The sequence below is a fragment of the Cimex lectularius genome, unplaced genomic scaffold (assembly GCF_000648675.2).
Source record: "Cimex lectularius strain Harlan isolate CLEC.00 unplaced genomic scaffold, Clec_2.1 scaffold154, whole genome shotgun sequence".
In the NCBI taxonomy this organism is placed as follows: Eukaryota; Metazoa; Arthropoda; class Insecta; order Hemiptera; family Cimicidae; genus Cimex; species Cimex lectularius.
The window spans coordinates 588,639-602,722 of NW_019392807.1; the positions used below are offsets into that span (position 1 = coordinate 588,639).

The window sequence follows — 14,084 nt, forward strand, 5'->3', positions numbered from 1 at the left end:
CAGTACACCACCTCAAAACTCCAAACATGCCCTGTTCGTATACCCCCAGGTCATAGGAAACATAATAAACACAATCGAGGGTGAAATATTCAATTACTACGTCCAGTTTACTATAGCCTGGTAAAATTAATACTGATAAATGATTATGCGTTTGCAAAAAAAACCTTCCGCAGCGTCTACAAAGGAATTTTTCGTTGCGTCTTTATTTCATAACAAATTTGTTTTTTTTTGTTTTTTATTGTTGACTTGGGTTCCTTACGTTCGTTCAACCAAGATATTGGGCTGAAAGGCGAGAGGGATGGAAATGGACGAAACTGGGATGAACGTGGCCTCAGGTCCTTTATCCACGCTTGAATCACTAAATTAAAAAAGTAAAAAAAAAGGAGGGGTGAAAGAAACGATAAAGAAAGAGTAAACCTGGGTAAGTGAACTAAACCATAAGAACGTTAAAAAACAAACAGAAATACCTTTCACTTTTCGCCCAACCCTCTGGAGAGTCGCTTAATGGAAAAACAAGTAAATCCAATTGCAGCTGTGTTTATTTTTTTTTAAATCTTATTCAATTATTTACAATTCTGTATAATTTTATTATACTCGCTTATTAAATTATATTATACCAATATTTTTTATAAATACTGCCACAGTATAAAAATCTACTAAACACTAGAAACATCCGTTAATTAATTTCTACAAAAAAAATTACATATATGGCATAAAATTTATCAACATTAGTATAGGCAGTGATACACATTACTAATTGCATTTTTCAAAATGTCAAGGAAAACAACGTCACACAGCCAAAAAAAACATTATTTTTTTGTCAAAATTTGAAGCACGTACAATTCAATATCGGACAAATTTCAATAAAATCTGCACTAAAATAGGTCGGATTTCCCATTTTAAAAACGCTATTTTTTTAAGTCGATAGAATAAGTTTTGATCATTTTTTTTTTAAATTAGAAACTGCAGATTCTCTGTTTTTTGCGAGTCTTAACTAATAAAAATTTATTTTTTTCCATCTATAATTTTCATGTTGTATAAAATTATATTTACAATACTGCACATTGCTAGGTTTATAGTATGTAATTTTATATCAATAGTAATAATGAAAATTAGTTGATGAAGAAGGAGAATATACTGTCCTGTTGTTAAAATTTTACAATCGTACAACACGAATTTTATCAATTGGGATAGTAGTTTTGAGGGAGATAAACAGGAATTTTGAGAATAAATCTTTCTTCGGTAGTTTAAATATTTTTTTTTTAAATCATTTCGCACTTTAAGAGGGTTGAGATTGTAAATAGCTTGGGTTTATGTTGAGCATGGTTCATAATTTTTCAGTAATGGTCGTAGGGACCGGCTTAGACAATATTAAGGCCTGTGATGTTTGGAAAAAGTGAAGAATATGTGGTCTGGGACACCGTGACCGACGCCACAGAAATTTGAAGGTGAAACGTGCGAATGCCGGCTCGTGTGTATCCACGGTTAATAATTACACATTGTAAACCGGCGAGACGCAACCGGTCCATACAGCATCACGGCGAAAAGCCGAAAGACGGTCCAGCCATGGGAATAAACGTGGATAAATAAAAGAAAAAAAACAAAACCCGGCCCCGAAAGTCGAAATCGCCTTGTCGCGAGACGGTCAAACGATCGTAAAGGCGTGACATCGACCGGGCCGAGGGCAAATCGCAATAAATGAACGTGTACTCACTCGTTATGCGGGATGTCTTCATCTTGTTGTAAGGAGAGAGGAAGAAAGACGACAGCGAGGAGAAGAGACAAATGCATGTTGTTCGGCTCAAAACATTCCTAAACTACTGGAGGCAATGCCCCTTCGGCTTGTTTTGCTGAGTTCTCGCGGAAGGATGAGTGTCACCTTACTCAAGCGACCATCGCACTCACTCACTCAACAGATCTATTTTTCCCTCGACGTACTCACTAGTAAGCAGGGAGAGTACACTGTAAGCCTGGCCCAAGAGGAGACCGGCGCAAGTCCTAACCGCCACCCACCTATTGATTTCATTATACCTCACTGCCACCACAACTCCGGACTATTTTCTACATATTTTAAAATAATCGTTAATAGATTTTTTTAAATCAATTTTTGTTTAAACGTCCTACCTCACTGCCGCTTTTTATCAAAACTGGTTTTTCAAAATTGGAGGGAGATGGTAAATTTTTAAATCGCCTTTAGATTCAAGTTGGCTACTTTAAAAAGAAAAAATATTTGAACTTAAAAAATATATTTTCTAAATAAAACACCTAACAGTTAAGCATACAAGTATACATAATTAAAATGTCTCGCATACCAGTGTGAGATTTTTTATAAAAGACGTGGCCTTTTATTTTTACGTTGCCTATTTTATTGCAAAACTAAGTATGATTCCATACGTAATTTTTCACTTAGAACCTGCTGAAGCGTTAGGTGATCAATTTTTTTCAAATGTAATGCCCTATGTTTTTTAAAATAAATTTAAAAATTCTATTCCTTTTAAACGAAGATATCAGAGACTCAAAAAATCATCGATTCGTTCTGAAGATATTGAGTCCTGAAAGAAAACTTCAATATTTTCAGAAAATTCGATGATTTTTCAAACACGTTATAAAATTCCTTTCCTTTAAAAAAATGATACCAGAAACTCAAAAAATCATCGATTCGTTCTGGAGATATTGAAGTTTTCTTTCAGGACTTAATAATTTCAATTGATTGTATAACGAGTCAAAAAAGAAATTTAAAAAGTCGAGTTTATAAGAAACGTATTTTTTCACTTAGAACCTGCTGAAGATAAGAGTTAAGAGGGTGAGGTGATCATTTTTTTTTTCAAAGTAATGCCCTGTTTTTTTAAACAAATTTAGAAATTCTATTCCTTTTAAACGAAGATATCAGAGACTCAAAAAATCATCGATTCGTTCTGAAAATATTGAAGTTTTCTTTCAGGACTCAATAACATCAATTTATCGTTCAACCGGTAAAAAAATTTCATATGTAAAGGAAAACTTCAATATTTTCAGAAAATTCGATGATTTTTCAAACACGTTATAAAATTCCTTTCCTTTAAAAAAAATGATACCAGAAACTCAAAAAATCATCGATTCGTTCTGGAGATATTGAAGTTTTCTTTCAGGACTTCATAATTTCAATTGATTGTACAACGAGTCAAAAAAAAAAAAGAAATTTAAAAAGTCGAGTTTATAAGAAAACTTCAATATTTTCAGAACAGTACAACAAATTTTCAAAAACATTTTGAAATTGCTTACCCATCTAAAAAACTGATACCAGAAACTCAAAAAATCATCAATTTGTTCTGAAGATATTGAAGTTTTCTTTCAGGACTCAATAATATCAATTTATCAACTGGTTAAAAGAATTTCATATCTAAAGGAAAACTTCAATGTCTTCAGAAAATTCGATGATTTTTCAAAAACGTTATAAAATTCCTTTCCTTTAAAAAAAATGATTCGAGAAACTCAAAAATTCGTCGATTCGTTCTGAAGATATTGAAGTTTTCTTTCAGGACTCAATAATATCAATTTATCAACTGGTTAAAAGAATTTCATATCTAAAGGAAAACTTCAATGTCTTCAGAAAATTCGATGATTTTTCAAACACGTTCTAAAATTCATTTCCTTTAAAAAAATGATACCAGAAACTCAAAAAATCATCGATTCGTTCTGGAGACACTGGAGTTTTCTTTCAGGACTTAATAATTTCAATTGATTGTACAACGAGTCAAAAAAAAGAAATTTAAAAAGTCGAGTTTACAAGAAACGTATTTTTTCACTTAGAACCTGCTGAAGATAAGAGTTAAGAGCGTTAGGTGATCAATTTTTTTTTTCAAATGTAATGCCATATGTTTTTTTAAACAAATTTAGAAATTCTATTCCTTTTAAAGAAAGATGCTACAAAGTCAAAAATTAATCGATTCGTTCTGGAGATATTGGAGTTTTCTTTCAAGACTTAATAATTTCAATTTATATTATAACGAGTCAAAAAAAAAGAAATTTAAAAAGTCGAGTTTATAAGAAAACTTCAATATTTTCAGAACAGTACAACAAATTTTTAAAAACATTTTGAAATTGCTTACCCATCTAAAAAACTGATACCAGAAACTCAAAAAATCGTTTTCTTTCAGGACTCAATAATTTCATATTTTAGTCTAACTAGTTAAAAAACCTCAAATTTGAAATTTAAAGGAAAACATGAATATCTTTAGAACAGTAACACAATTTTAAAGCCTTTCCATACTAAAGCAATGATACTAGAAACTAAAAATACATAGATTTTTTCTGGAGATGTAGGGACAATATAGGGGAGATATAGGAATAAAAGAGGCGACCACAAGGCCTACTGCACCTCGACCTCCATAGATCTATTGTGCTCTGCTGTTTTTATAACTCACTGGCCAGCTTCAGGTTGGTAATCAGCCACCATAGCTTTGCCAGCGGTTCCTTGGTGTAGGATCTTGCTTGCGGTATTTCTTGTCTTAGTTGCAAGAACCTGTACCCACATAGACCTTCACAGAAACATAGAATGTGTTCTGCTGTCTCCTCTTCTTTCTGGCAGTATCCGCACAGTGTTTCTTCTATCTGTACTCCTATCCGGTGCATGTGCTTTCTTAAGTGGGAGTGCCCTGGCAGGAGTCCAACCGGAATCCTGGTTCGGTTGCGGTTGCCTTCCAGTAATTATTTTGTAAGTATTGCGGATGGTCCTGATGGTCAGTGCTGCACGTGCTTCCACATGATAGAACCTCCTCCACATGTCACTGTTTGGTCGTGTTAATTTGAAGTTAAAAATGGTAACAATTTGGATGGAAAAAATTGTAAAGAAGTGGAAGAAATTTTTACTCACTGATGAGACCTGGAGAATGAGTCGGTACTGCACGTGAGGATAGTGACATTTGGATGAAGTTCTATCATGTGTGACGGCAATTTGTGTAAGGGACCGAGCTGGTACCAATCCAAAGGATACTTTCTGGTCTTAAGATATGCGGACATGATCCAACGGAATATACTGTGGTGGCCACATGTAGTTACCATCTACCGCTTGTGGAATGTTCTCGTCCTCCTTTCTGCAGCCGTTCAGAGTAGAACCCTTCCGAATATAAGCAGGGGCACTGCCCCACTGACATCAGACTCGTCTTCTCAAGAGCTCTTACTAGTCACTAATGGAACACCATAATCGACAACGACAGCAGACCCGTCAACTCGACTAGTTCTGTCTTATCAATAATGAAGCACCTAAAACAAGGGTACACTCAGCGTTAGCCTCGAACTCGCCTTCTCAACATAGCCGACTCACGACCCCGAACCTGAGCCAACTGCTCTCTCAACAGGCACACACATTCGCTCCCGACCTCGATACATCGTCTCAACGCTACGCTTCCAAACACTTATCAGGCCACCAAAAAACTGCCAGTCACGAAAATGCCTTTCTTGAACCATTGCTTATACACTATAATAAGATAACATGTGTTTATGAGTATCTGAACACCATAGGTATACAGCCTCTTAAAGTGGCTAGGAAAAATTCCTTAACCCATTTGAACACGTTCTGAACAATCTCAAAAGATAAGTTGCGTCACGTGACCAAACTCAAACGCTAAAGGCGATTGCTAAAGTAGTAAAACGACATACCCCAGGTTGTTATACAAAAACGTTTTATGGGAACGCCAAAAAGATTGGAAATAGTCATTAAAGCAATAGAGGGCAATTCTTCTTGTTTAAAATGCCATATTAAATCGATCAAAAAAAAATTGTTTGTTCTTCTGAGATGTTTTGATTTATGTGAAACAAGATCTTTTCCGAAACTACAAAAATCAAAATCTCTTTAGTTATTTTTTTAAAGGGGCATCCGACATGGTCATTTAAGCCCGAGCGCATGCGAAATATTGCAACACTCACTCAATACGCATTCACACAAATAAATACATTTATACACCTATATACATTGCATTCATCCTATTTGGTGGATGGAGTACTCAATATTCCTCCATCAACTTGCGTACAATAACAAACTAATCTAATTGGGGTCGATGGGGTACTTTTATCCCGCCCTCGACCCAAGCCACACAGCTCGAGGGGCGGTGGGGACGCTATTCCACCATCAGCCCCTCCCCATTCACTCTAATAAATACACTCACTTATACAAAACACAGAAACACAAAACACATATTTTGAAGCCTATATACAATAAAAAAAAACCTAATTCCTATAAAAAGCGGAACAGGGGACCCTGAAACTCGCTACCGGGTTCGAGAACTCGTTTTAAATCCGGTGGCATGCCTACACGCTCTCAGTATGGAGCCAAGGCAGTTAAAACCTTATTATTAGAAGATGGGTTTAGATTTTAGTTAAAAATATTTTATCAGGCGTTTTATAGTGGGTGGTTATTGAAGTAGTCTGATCTTAACATTAAAAATTGCTCGACAAGAAAAATTCATGTGGGTAATTGAACACAAAACAAATAAATATTGCTTTCACTTAAAATTCCCGGTTCCGTTTTAAACCATTAAACACTAAGCTTCGAGGATATAATTATACCCGTCTTTCTATTGAAATGTAAGCTTGGACCACTTTGTACTAAGCCTCGTTAAACAAATTCATTTACAGCCGTGCGGATGTGAAACATGAATCTGATTATCTCTAATGAAATTAGAAATATGCGATAAACTTGTTTGTGTCTCTGCTAATGCCTAATAGAAATGGAATTATGTTCAATTATTTTTTCTTCCACGTTCTACAAATAAGACACAGTTTGCTGTATAGAGTGTTTCTCAAAAATCCAAACTAATTCAGCTCGTATTCGGATTATTAAAAAAATTGGATTAAAGAGGGTTTTAAAAATATGAATAAATATCTTAAAAAAATTACAGCACAACACTTCATTATTATTGCAAACATAAAACGTTAAATCTATTAAAATACATCTGTCAATTTTCTTTAAAAAATCAGTTAAATTTTTTAATATATTTAACATTTTCTTCAATACTTCTTACTCTTTTTAATTTTATTTTTTAGCAGTAGGTATATTTACTTAACACAATACACATGTAGAGGATCTAAATTTTGAATTTTTTTAGTAGTGAAGGAAGTGGTGAGGGAGTCACTGAACAAAAGAAATTTTTGTAAATTCATATTTACTAAGATGGACTTGGTCTTTCGTATGACTCCCATTCTCATTCATCGCTCATTCTCTCTCTCGCACTCACTCATTCTCTTTCTCTCTCTCATTCGTTAGTCACTTCCCCACTCACTTTCTCTCTCTCTCTCACACACACACACACACACACACACACACACACACACACACACACACATTCACTAGTCACTTACTCACTCACTTTCTCTCTCACACATTCACTCATTCTCTTTCTCTCTCTCTCTCTCACATTCACTCATTCTCTTTCTCTCTCTCACTCACTAGTCACTTACCCACTCACTTTGTCTCTCTCACACATTCACTCATTATCTTTCTCTCTCTCACATTCACTCATTCTCTTTCTCTCTCTCACTCACTAGTCACTTACCCACTCACTTTGTCTCTCTCTCTCATNTACATATATCCATCTATCTATCTCACTCTCTGTCAATCATTCACAATCACTCTCTCTTTCTCTATCTGTCTCTCTCATTCTCTGTCAGTCATTCGCAATCTCTCTCTCTCTCTCTCTCTCTCTCTCTCTCTCTTTCTTTCTTTCTTTCTTTCTCTCTCTCTATCTATCTAGCTCACTCTCTGTCAGTCACTCACAATCACTCTTTCTTTCACACACACACACACTCACTCACCACACATTCCTTCTTTCTTCCCACCTTCCTACCCCCTTAAGCAGTGGTTATTCTTAAATTTTCGTTAGGGCACCGAACTAGAAAGGGCTTGAAAAGCGAAATACTCGGTACTCAAAGCCAAAAGACACGTCCATTTTGGCCATGAGTCTTATCAAGACTTGGGACGCTCAACAAGTTGCGGCTTAAATGGGTTGCTGGTCGGAGAGGGATTGAGGAAAATGAACAGGCAGCTTTTCGGAGAAAAGGCCGGAACCCTTTTCTGCTTGTATCGCAAAGGCGTTTCCTCTACATCAAACGTGGGGCAAATCCTGTAAGAATTGAATGGAACCACGTAACTAAAATGACTTTTTGTACCGCTACTCCGGACGGATGGAGCTTTTCAGTCAGAAGTTCGAAGTTCAATAGGAAAACAACGACAAAAGTATAATTTTGGGAGTTATTCAATTTTTTTCCAGTTATCAGTACGTGATATTTATATTTGTGCAGATTTTTTTTTTTTTTAAGAGGGAGATTCAACTAAGAGGTTAAATGAACCCTCGAGGTGCCGGTGTTTTTGAAAAAAGCCCGTTTGCAAGTACAGTTGAAATACTTTATAATGACAACGGTTATAACGTACAAAATCATCGGTCCCGTGAAATGTCATGAGGAAAAAAGATGGAACCGTTTATAACGAACTATCGGTAATAGCGGACAGCATGGAAAAATAACCCCAGCAGCCTAAGGAAAGATTCTTCCCCTTTTATAACTATAAATGTCTTTAAGAAACCTCTAAATAAAAAATAAATAAATGAACAATCACGACCTTAGTCTCTTCTCGTGAGGAAAAAGTCGCGATAATTTCTCGGATCGAATCGAGAGATTGTGAGAGCAGTCTCGCATGTGAAATGGGGATGTCTAGTTTCAAAATATCGAGAATTGTGAAAAATAAAGAGAAAATAATCAAACACTGTAATAAGTGCCATAAGGTTAACATACCGTTCAAAGAAAGATAACAGATTACATACGACAATGATTCTGTAGTCAAATAATTCCACTCATATTTGTACATACAAATGTACATATTGATATTAATGTTTTACAAACAGTTATATAAATAAATATTGGTTTTAAGGTTAAAAATTGATCAAAATCAGGAATCACTGTTGAAACCTGAAAATTATAAATTTTGCAAGATATACAGCTATTTTCTGAACATTACCCCCCCCCCACCGGCGGTTCGTTGTAAAAGCTCGTTCAGCCTTATTTCCTTTTATGTACACATCCAAGCATGAGACAAAAATTTAACGTTGGGATGGATTCAGGTGTATGAGTTGAAGGAAAACCAGCAATATTCGAAGAATTCGAGGTTTTTTAGAAAAAAACTTCGTTGTTTTTTGCTTTGCCGTCGTACATTTTTGCTTCTATACACACAGAAGTTCTATTTCTATGGTTTTCACCTGCCTATTTTTGCCTTTCTGTTTGAAGCACTGTTTTAAATAGAGCTATTTAGCCTAAAGTTTCGAAAATACAATAAATTTTGACAATTTCTGTTTAGTTGGAGGATTGGAGCTTAACCCAGCGGTCGTTGTAAAAACTCGTTAGTTTTTAAACGTTAGTTTTAAAAACTAGTTAGATTCATTATATCAAAAAACCAACGGAATTCTGGTGTTTTCGTCGATTTTCTACCAAACCATTAAAATTAATTTTTCTAAATAAAAACTAACAAATTTTTGATCTTGGTTAATTTTGTTTATATTAAAATTAGTATGTTGTAATTAATATAACGACAATAATACATGTAGTTTGAATAAAAATATGAGTGTCCGGTTCTTTTGTCTTTGACTGTACTCGATGCTACCCGACGAAAATCTGGACAGTGGGGATCGCAGAGCGTAGAGTAGGGTAGCATAGCGTAGCATAGGGGGTAATACAATCTTATGGAAAATTGGACTTTGGATTTGCATCGGGTAGCATCGGCTAGCGTCGCATGGCGTTGCATCGGGTAAGTGTGTTATCGGCTTTAGGCGTTGACACAGGGCTCATTACTGTGATGCAAAGGTCCCGGGTTCGAATCCAGCTGGGGACCATTAAATTACAATTTTGTACGTTATAAGCGGTATTCACTATATCGCTTATAGTGCACATTTCATCCAATTTATAGGCATGTTGGTTCATAGCAGAGCAGTTTTTATTACACAAGTAATTATATAATTTATTCAGGTTTATGAGGAAGTGCAAAATACATACTATCCTACTAGTCCTTATTCTCTGGCTCAAATACTGTAAGAAAAGTGAATTGGATTATCAAATTTCAGGTTTTAGGAAATCGACTTTATGCCGCCTTTGCCCCACTGTGCGATCCCCCCCCCCAATTATTCAGATGTTAATTAATATAATACATAATTACCCAACAGGCGGTCTACCTAGGCTAAACCTGCAATACGTTTGAGTCTTTCTGAAATGTAGGTTCTTTGCGCCGTTATAAAAGTGTGAAGACTTTTTGTTCGGCGTCCAACCAAATGACAATCAAGGGCCAAAATGAAACATAAAATTGAATAAAATGAAAAATAACATTTTCACTATATTAATAAAACCTCTACCTGCATGCACGTTTGGAAAACAGAAAACAAGTAAATTTTAAAATTTTATTAAAATAAAATGTATGGTGTTTAGTGACCGTTAGTTAATGATAATTTAGAGATCGTGAGAAGCGGTATGGTGTGATGTGGGTTTAGAAAAACATTTTCTTTATCGTGCCAACGTTTCGATCTTTATTGAGATCATCTTCAGGGCCTGGGATTTATAAACATTGTTTAAATTATACAAATACGTATCAGATATTAATATGAATTTATACAATGATGTACACAATATAGAAAGTTTAGGTTTAATCAAAGTATTTGTACTCACTCAAAGCGTGTTTTCTGTGCAGATGTGTCATTTTTGTGTATAAAATTGAGCTTTCATAAATTATATATAAAGAAGTATAATCACCAGAATATTAAGATTATTTGATTCTCCCTCTCTGGACTTCGCAAAACACCTAGCTTTATTATTTTCATCTTACCCATCCTTCGGCGTCCGGAACACGGATGGGAGGGATGAGCCAATGAGGACCAATATTTTCCTTCATCCTTCCGGACGACGAATTTTGGGTGCCAACTATCAGGCGGTGAGAAAAGTTCATGTTAAAGTTAATAAGTGAAAAACCTGGAATACGTTGTCCTACTCTTCAGAGTCTACAGCATTTCAACCGTTTGATCTGGAAATCTTTCTTTGAGATTGTATCAAACGTGTTTGGTTAAGGTTGGGACTTCTACCTTGCCATTCAAGATTGTAGAAACCTGTCCGTTCTTGTATGATCATCTGCTCATATCTTAAGGCAATTGAAGACTCCCCTTGGATTGGAACCGGCTTGCTGCCTCCCCAAAATGCCTCCTGCCAACGTGATAGCCGCCCCTCCAACCAAATGTCATTGTTTCTCCTGGCAAGAGGTTGGATACATGTGGTGTTCAGATACACATGTTGCCTTATGCAAGATCAGCCTAAGAAAGGCATAAAAGATTGACCATAAGACGTTCAAAGCTTTTGGATTGGTACCAGCTCGGTGCCCCAGAAAAACTGCCTCCCCAGAAGAAGATAAAACTTACCCCAAATATCACTGTTTTCACATGCAGTGGCTGTATCCAGCTCCTGTATATGGTTACGAGGAACACCGCTGGCATACTTGAGATAAGCGAAGTATCCTTTGACGCCGGCGTTCAGTAAGTCCCTCATACTGGAGCCGTAAAACAGACTCTAGAAAGTCAGCGTGGTACCGCTGTTGTCGACAGTTTCCTGTGCTATTCCAGCTATACTGGCCATTCCACGGATAGTCTGTCCAGTTTAAGTTGCTGGCAGAGTGCATCGATACGCTCATACTGTAGGCTCATTCCGGCACCTCCAAATCGATTGATAGACGGCCAGTGGGTGCTGCAGGCTCTCCGGCGTGTCTGATATGCCGGTGCCGACCATGCCCGCATTACCTTCAGGTCTTCTCCAGACTCTTTTGAGCTACGTCACCTTTGGGCAGATCGTCTCATCAGTGAATAGGGCAGATCGTCTCATCAGTGAATGGGACTTCACTAGTTTTCGTGGTCCTCGAGTGGTAGAGCAGGGGCGTATTTAGCCGAAGTTCGTGGGTTCGAATCCCTCTCCTGACACTGACTTTTTATCTCAACCAATACCTTACATAAAGATTAATTAATTGAAAGAGGTTATTTGGTCAATCGGACCACGAAATTTAATTGATGGTAATTATAATTATAATTAATTAAGGTTTTCAGTTAAGATAAAAAAGTCAATGGCACGAGCGGGATTCGAACCCACGATCTTCGGCTTGATAGGCCGCTGCTCTACCACTTGAGCTATCGTGACCTTGATCCACTCGGACACTAACTTCCCATCTCAACCACACCTTTTGAATTTTCCCTCATTTTTGCCATTTTGGAGGGAAAATTCAAAAGGTGTGGTTGAGATGGGAAGTTAGTGTCCGAGTGGATCGAGGTCACGATAGCTCAAGTGGTAGAGCAGCAGCGTATCAAGCCGAAGAACGTGGGTTCGAATCCCGCTCGTGCCATTGACTTTTTTATCTCAACTGAAAACCTTAATTAATTGTAATATATTAATTGGTCAAGCGGACCACGAACTAGTGAATTTAAATTATCATTACAGTTGTGAATAAAAAATCTGTAAGCAGGGTTAGGCAAACCGCTACCTAATTACATGGCGGGGGTTGACGTGTTGGAGTATTACTTTATTCTGATCGATCGAAGATTTTTTACGTCATTTACCTAGTTATTAAAATAGTAATTATGCTTTAATATTAACAGTACTCTGCTTGTCTGTTCAGTATATAGCTTTCCTACGTCAAATTCGCCCTTTTTAAGTTCAAATTAACCTTTTTTTAACGTTAGGCAGTATAAATTGTTCACATGATGGGACCAAGGATGCCTCCTTGTGAGACACCGGATCATTTTTATCTCTGAAAAATCATTACCTCACCTCACTTAAGCAGCGATCCATTAGATATCTGGATAGGTTATAAGGATCGGGTAGGAAGTGTTCTTCTTTGTAGGGTTTTTAATTTCTGGATCTAAGGCGGCTTCTTTAGTAGCTTCATCTGCCATATCGTTGCTAAATATGCTGCTGTGAGCCTTTACCTTCCCTAATTGTATTTTCCGATACTCCTTTACACACAATATTATACCTGATTTCCGGAGCAGTTTGCGTCGTGACAATTTACTTCTTTAGATGGTGTATTTTCGTAGTTGAAATCATACGAGATTTATAATGCCTAGGGCGAAAAATAAAAAATAAAAATACCTCTTCTCTACGCTGTAAACAGGAAGTTACGTTTACAACCGGCTTCTATCTCCATCGTTTTCTCAGAAGTGGGAAATTGTAAATTTGAATCGTATTTCCTCTTGTCGGGGGAAGTTTCATTTCGGAATACAACTTGCCGAGCAGAACGTCCGTTTGCGGACAATGGAGCGCCCGATTTGTCGATTCCAATGAACGAATCAGGGGTGCAATTTCTATTAGGATAGGAGTCCCGGCAAGAATACAGTTCGATTTAAAGACAAAGGGCCGAAACTGTGGTGGTTGGACGATAATGGTTGATTAGCAGGAGAAATTATTGATTCATTGGCGAACATCACGCGTTTCATTAACCGCCTTCTGCAATTAGCAAAACCGAGGCTTTGTTCTCGTGGCTCGCTACGGAAAATTCAAGTTTTTACGTTATTGATTGAAAAAAATCAAATGCTGACAGCTTAAATAAAACCTTTAGACATCGGTTTCTAAGTTTTTGTAAGAATATATTTATTAGCGTGAGTGAATGGGCATGTGAGGGTAAATTTGTGGCAGATTATAGTGAGATTGGCGGTCAGAAACCGGCGTAAAACCCAAATACACCGATGGCTCGCAATTTCTTTTAACGGTTCATATTGTTTGAAAGTTTGCCTTTTCTCTATGAAGGTATTTATTAGCGTGAGTGTTTTGGTATGTGTGGGTAAATTTGTCATGGATTATAGAGTGATTGACAGTGAGAAACCGGCGTAAAACCCAAATACCACGATGGCTTGCCGTTTATTTTAACTTTACATTCTGTTGGATAGGTTGCCTTTTCTCTGTGAAGATATTTATTAGCGTGAGTGTTTAAGTATGTGGTTAAATTTGTGGTGGATTATGCAGTGATAAAAAACCGGCGTAATGATCAAATTCCCCAATGGCTCGCAATTTCTTTTAGCTGACCATATTTTTTTAACGATTTCCTT

The 14,084-nt window shown here is 36.6% G+C and overlaps 1 protein-coding gene and 1 non-coding gene across 3 annotated transcripts in view; both read right to left on the reverse strand.

Annotated features, from left to right (window-relative positions):
- The window catches only part of LOC106664727 (voltage-dependent calcium channel subunit alpha-2/delta-4), a 186,223-nt gene extending 184,214 nt beyond the window's left edge, over positions 1-2,009 (reverse strand). Inside the window, exon 1 of one of the 2 annotated variants that reach the window (XM_014390698.2) lies at positions 1,715-2,009. In XM_014390698.2, the coding sequence (XP_014246184.1) occupies positions 1,715-1,791 (77 nt within the window). In that variant the 5' untranslated portion in view covers positions 1,792-2,009. The remainder of the gene's footprint in view (positions 1-1,714) is intronic. The other variant, XM_014390699.2, reaches the window with a different exon arrangement.
- Positions 2,010-12,110: 10,101 nt separating this feature from the next.
- Positions 12,111-12,183, reverse strand: Trnad-auc. The gene has a single exon. It is a non-coding gene; the product is annotated as a tRNA-Asp (tRNA).
- Positions 12,184-14,084: the final 1,901 nt, after the last annotated feature.